The sequence below is a fragment of the Solanum pennellii genome, chromosome 9, assembly GCF_001406875.1.
Source record: "Solanum pennellii chromosome 9, SPENNV200".
Classification (NCBI taxonomy): domain Eukaryota; kingdom Viridiplantae; phylum Streptophyta; class Magnoliopsida; order Solanales; family Solanaceae; genus Solanum; species Solanum pennellii.
In genome coordinates, this window is record NC_028645.1 from 36,094,773 (window position 1) to 36,101,296 (window position 6,524).

General features: G+C 33.7%; 1 protein-coding gene across 1 annotated transcript; it reads right to left on the reverse strand.

The window, feature by feature from the left end:
• Positions 1 to 4,833: 4,833 nt before the first annotated feature.
• Positions 4,834 to 6,187, reverse strand: LOC107030119 (the record flags this gene model as incomplete). Its single annotated transcript, XM_027911949.1, has 1 exon — positions 4,834 to 6,187. A coding segment is annotated over one exon (978 nt), but the record flags the coding sequence as incomplete, so codon positions are not given.
• Between the last annotated feature and the right edge of the window lie 337 nt (positions 6,188 to 6,524).

Sequence of the window (6,524 nt, forward strand, 5' to 3'; positions counted from 1 at the left end):
TATATATATATATATAAAACCTTAAGCGTGCCTACGTGGCGCCACCACAAATCAGGATTCCCTTTTAATTTCTTTTATTACCAAAACTAGCCTTCCCCTTTCGTGAAAAGTTAATACTTCTATAAAAAGTTGTGACTTTGATGAAAAGTTGCGATTTTAATTAAGAGTTGCGACTTTTATGAAAAGTTGTGACTTTTATTAAAAGTTGTCACGTTGATGAAGAGTTGCGACATTTATGAAAAGTTACAACTTTTATGAAAGGTTGTGACCTTTCCAAAGGGTTGCAACTTTCCAAATAGTTGCGACCTTTATGATAAAGCACAATAACCATTTTTTACACTACCATTTGTTGTCTATAAATAGAGGAATTTCCTTTTATTCTAAAACTACAAAACTTCTAAACCTCTTCTTCTCTTTTCTTATTCTCCTTCTCCTTCTCTCCTCCTCCTCCTCCTCCTTCACAATTAAACATTTGTGTATTTTGCTCCTGTTGAATGGCTCACTAACACCATTGCTTATGTTACAAATCCTGGTATGCCTTTTTACTATCATTAATTTATGATTATGCTATTAAGGATAAATGATAAGATCTAATAATATTCATTTTCCTTTACATTATAAATGTTTGTTACTACGTAATCTTGCAAGTAAGATAATATAGTGTTTTCGTGATAATACCTGATATGCTTTAAGTAATATTTTATAAATTCTGTGATATTTATTTCTCGTACGAAGATCGAATAATTTTACTAGTAAATTAATAATTGCAAAAATATATACCATGATCTATAACATAATCAATGGTGTCACATAGCCACTCAATATGAGTAACGTATACAAATATTTTATTTTGAAGAAGAAGAAGGGCTTTAGAATTTTTGTTGTTTTGAAATGAGAGAAATCTCTGTATTTATAGTCAATATATGTAGTATGAACAAATATTTATTCATTTATTGTGCCTTATCAGAAAGATTAGAACTAGTTGAAAGGTATGCTTACCTCTGATCCGGTGCTGACCTTATCGAAGGGTACCGAAGGGTTTGTTGTGTATTATGATGCTTCTCAAGTACGTTTGAGTTCTGTCCTCATGCAACATGGTAAGGTAATAACATATGCCTGACTCTATCTATATGGAGTGCGTGTAGATGAGTTCATTTTGAAAAAAATTGCCTTAATCGCACATACGAGGCAAAAGTTATGACCATTTGAAGTTTCATAAATTTACAACTACTTTTTTAAAGTTACAGTCTTTTATTTGGTGAAACTTCAAATGATCGTAATTTTGGCCTGGATATCTGTTTGAGGCGATTTTTATTTTCAATTTGGTTATTTATTCGAGATCTACGTGATAAACTCAATTGCAATATTTAATTTACTTTTTTTTATCTTATTATAATTTTACTTATATATAGTCACACAAAGATAAAAGTAAAACTATAAATCATATCACAGTGTGTGGTGTTTGTTCGCCTAAATATAAAAAAAATAACCATATTGAAAAAAATCACCACAATCGGACATCAGAGGAAAAAGTTATGAACATTTGAAGTTTCACAAATTTACAACTACTTTTTTTGAGTAAAATCTTTAATTTGGTGGAACTTCAAATGATCGTAATTTTGGTCTCGAATATTTGTTTGAGGCAATTTTTATTTCAGTTTGGTTATTTTTTTCGAGATCTACATGGAAAACTTAATTCCTTTATTTGATTAGATTTTTTTATCTTATTTTAATTTTACTTATATATACTCACACAAAGATAAAAGTAAAACTACAAACCCTATCCCAGTATATCTAAAAAAAAAAAACAATTTTAAAAATAAATCGCCTCAATCCAACATTTGAGGCAAAAGTTATGATCCTTTGAAGTTTCACAAATCTACAAGAAATTTTTTTGAGTTATATTCTTTAATATAGTGAAACTTCAAATGATCGTAACTTTGGCCTCGAATATCCGTTTGAGGAAATAAAATTCAATTTCCTTATTTTTTGAGATCTACGTGGTAAACTCAATTGCTTTATTTTATTTGTTTTTTTTTTGGGAAAATGTACAAGCACCCCCTCAACCTATGTCCGAAATCCCAAAGACACACTTATACTATACTAAGGTCCTATTACCCCCTTAAACATACTTTATGACTTATTTTCTACCCCTTTTGTGCCTACGTGGCACTAACTTGAAAAAAAGTAAATCAATGTTGGGCCCACAAGATAGTGCCATGTAGATCGAAAAGGGGTAGAAAATTATTAATAAAATAAATTCTGGGGGATGATAGGACCTTAGTATAGTATAAGTGTGTCTCTGAGATTTCCGGCATAGGTTGAGGGGTTACTTGTGCCCTTTTTTTATCTTATTATAATTTTACCTATATACAATCACACAAAGATAAAAGTAAAATTGCAAACGTATCTCAGTGTGTGGTGTTTATTTGTGTATATCTCGAAAAAATAACATATTAAAAAATAAAATCCCCTCAATCGGATATTAAAGGAAAAAGTTATGACCATTTGAAGTTTCACCAATTTACAACTACTTTTTTTGAGTTACACTCTTTAGTTTGGTGAAACTTCAAATAATCGTAACTTTTGCCTCAAAAATCCGTTTGAGGCGACTGCTTTTTTCAATTATGTTATTTTTTCGAGATCTATGTGGTAAACTCAATTCCTTTATTTGATTTGGTTTTTTTACTTATATATAGTAACACAAAGATAAAAGTAACACTATGAACCCTATCTCTCCGTGTGGTGTTTGTTCACATATATCTCGAAAAAATAACCAATTTGAAAATAAAAATTGCCTCTGTCGGACATCCGAGGCAAAAATTATGACCTTTTGAAGTTTTACAAATTTACAACTACTTTGTTTTAGTTACTCTTTATTTTGGTGAAAACTCAAATGATCATAACTTTGGCCTCAAATAATCGTTTGAGGGGATTTCTTTTTTCAATTTTGTTACCTTTTTTCGAGATCTACGTGGTTGACTCAATTTCTTTATTTTATTTTCTTTTTTTTTATTATAGTTTTACTTATATATTGTCACACAAAGATAAAAGTAAAACTATAAACCATATTCAATATGTGGTGTTTGTACGCGTATATCTCGAATAAATAACCAATTGGAAATAAAAAAAAATCACCTCAATCAGACATTTGAGACAAATGTTATGACCGTTTTAAGTTTCACAAATTTACAACTACCTTTTTTGAGTTACACTCCTTAATTTGGTGAAACTTCAAAAGATCGTAACTTTGACCTTGAATATCTGTTTGAGGCGATTATTTTTCAATGTGGTTATCTTCTGAGATCTACATGGTAAACTCAATTCCTTTATTTGGTTTGCTTTTTTTTATTATTATGATTTTACTTATATATAGTCACACAAAGATAAAAGTAAAATAATAAACCCTATCTCAGTGTCTAGTGTTTGGTAGCATAGATCTCGAAAAAATAACCATATTGAAAAAAAATTGCTTCAATTGAACATCCAAGGCAAAACGTTATGACCATTTAAAGTTTCACAAATTTACAACTATTTTTTCTGGGTTACACTCTTTATTTTGGTGAAACTTCAAATGATCGTAACTTTGACCTCGAATATCCTTTTGAGGCGATTTTATTTTTCAATCTCACTATTTTATCGAGATATACGTGGTCAACTAAAAATCTCTATTTGATTTGCTCTTTTTCTCTTATTATAATTACACGTATATATAGTCACCAAAATATAAAAGTAAAACTATAAACCTTATCTCAGTAAGTGGTATTTGTTCTTGTAGACCTCGAAAAAATAATAAGATTGAAAAAAAGCAGCCTTAATCGGACATCCGAGGCAAAAGTTATGAAAATGTTTGAAGTTCCACAAGTTTACGACTAGTTTTTTGAGTTACATTGTTGAAATTTGTGAAACTTCAAATTAACGTAATTTTTTCCTCGAATATCCATTTGAAGTGATTTTTTTTCATACTGGTAATTTTTTTGAGATCTAAGTGGTAAACTCAATTTATTTATTTGATTTACTTTTTTCTCCTATTATAATTGTACTCGTATATAATCATTTAAACATAAAAGTAAACTATGAAATCTATCTCTGTGTGGTGTTTGTTCGAATTGATCTCGAAAAAGTAACCGAATTGAAAAAAATCGCCTCAATCGGACAACCGAGACAAAAGTTATTACCACTTGAATTTTCACAAATTTACAACTACTTTTATTGAGTTACACTCTTTAATTTGGTGAAACTTCAAATAATCGTAACTTTGGCATCTAATATCCGTTTGAGACGATTTTTTTTCAATTTTGTTATTTTTTTGAGATCTATGTGGTAAACTCAATTCCTTTATATGATTTTTTCTTGTATTATAACTTAAATTTTAAAGTCACACAAAGAAAAACGTAAAAATATAAATTATATCTCAGTGTGGTGCTTGATTGCGTATATCTCAAAAAAATAACTAATTGGAATAAAAAATTGCTTCAATCAGAAATATGAGGATAAAGTTATGACCGTTTGAAGTTTGACTAATTGACAACTAACTTTTTTGAGTTACAGTCTTTAATTTGGTGAAACTTCAAATGATCGTAATTTTGACCTCGAATATCCGTTTGAGGCGATTTTTTTGTCAATTCAATTATTTTTTTAGAACTACGTGGTACATCAATTCCTTTATTTGATTTTCTTTTTTCTTTTATCATAATTTTACTTGCATATAGTCAAACAAATATTTAAAAAATTATAAACCCTATCTCTTTTGGTCTGTCTATCATTGCCCATGTTGGGCTGACTCCTTTTTTTTAGGCAAGAGGACCCCTACTGATATTGACTGACCTGTTGATAGGCTATAAGTAGGCCGTTTGCTATTGCTATAAGGGCTGCTCGCCTTTATACGGCTTGGCTTCGCTATCGCTCGTAATGGTCGACAGTATTCCTGCCATACCAGAATTCCTATTATTTAGAGCTAGAAGCTTCGCCAGAAGCAAGCAATATGAGGTCGCTCTGCTTCGTAGACAAGGCTCGTTCCGTACTTTACTTACGAGCTCGTGTAGTGCTCACCCCTATCTCTAAAGGGGCTTATGCACTCCACTCGCTGTCTACTAAACGAGCGTTAGAGCGAGCGAGCGAAGCCCTCAATTTAGTGGCTTCCCTCAACCTCCTCTTTCATTTCCGCTTAAGCTTCCGCCTCATATGGCTCCCCCACTAAAAGAAGAATTCATCTTTTAAAATAGAAAAGACTTTTTAAATAAGAAATGAAGAATTCATTGTCCAAAAATAGATCGTATTTCTTGAGCGCCTGTTCAACCCTTTGAAAGCAAAGGCTTTGTGCTGCACCCTCCCGAAAAATTTGTCTTAGGTGCAAAGCGTGGGTCTTTTCACTAAGCGCCTTCCCATATGGGGAGAAGAGTAACTCCCGGATCTCGTTCCTCTTCGCAACAAGCGATTCTAGGGAATAGTCTTTGCGCAGAAGTTCGGAAAAAACAACCTTTTCGATCTCGAGGTGTTTGTCCACAATAGAGGTTAGATCTTCCCCCATATAAGAACCTCTACGAGAGTTCATTAACCTGCTCTCGAGTTCTACTCGACAGGTGTCGGCATCCGGAATTGGGAGCTTGTTGAGATCAATTTCGGTCCTTCTCGCCGGGCCACCCCAAGACTCAGAGCTTTCTAAGTATAAGGGAGAGGGGACCAGTACTGGCTCTTTGTCGGGGCTTTGTGGGATTAATTGATTGGATACCCGAGAGCCATAATCTTTCCTAGGAACAGCTTCTACGACGATAGGCATAAAGGCATGATTAGTTCCACAAATCTCACTGCACTGACCATAGTAAACTCCTTCTCGTTGTACCGAAATAGAGGTCTGATTTAAACGACCCGGTACAGCATCACATTTGACACCTAAGGAAGGTACAGCCCAACTATGAGGTACATCAGCAGATGTTACAATAAAACGTATAGGGCTCTTTGCTGGTAGAACCACTCTATTGTCGACTTCTAATAAACGTGATTGACCCAATTCTAGATCATCTTCTGGAATCGTATAACTGTCAAAAGTGAGTGACTGTTCATCGGAACTGTTATAGTCCGAATACTCATAAGGTAGGGTCGACGCCCGCCTCCCCCCAAACTGTACTTGCAAGTTTCCCCGCAAAAAGCTCTCCACGCCTACTCTTAGAAAGAACACTATTTTTCTTTAGTTAGGTAGTTCTCCCGACCGTAAGACCCTTTATGAGTAAGGTTAATCGAAGGCCGGGGAAAGTTTATTGGCAAGAGGGAACCATTTCTCACCCAGCCCTACCTACCCTATGTATTCGAGGGAGAGGCTGGAACCGAAAAAGACCAGGTTCCACACATATGAGACAGGCAGAAGGTATGGGACGAGCAGTTTCTTGAAGAGCGAATTCGATCCTATAGTCGTCTTCTTTGTTCGAAAAATGCACAGTGGAAAGGGATGCTAGTCGGCTCGGCGAAGTTGTAGCCCAAAAAAAGAAGATCCAGAGTGATTCCTCACCTATCCTGTCAGGGGCCCA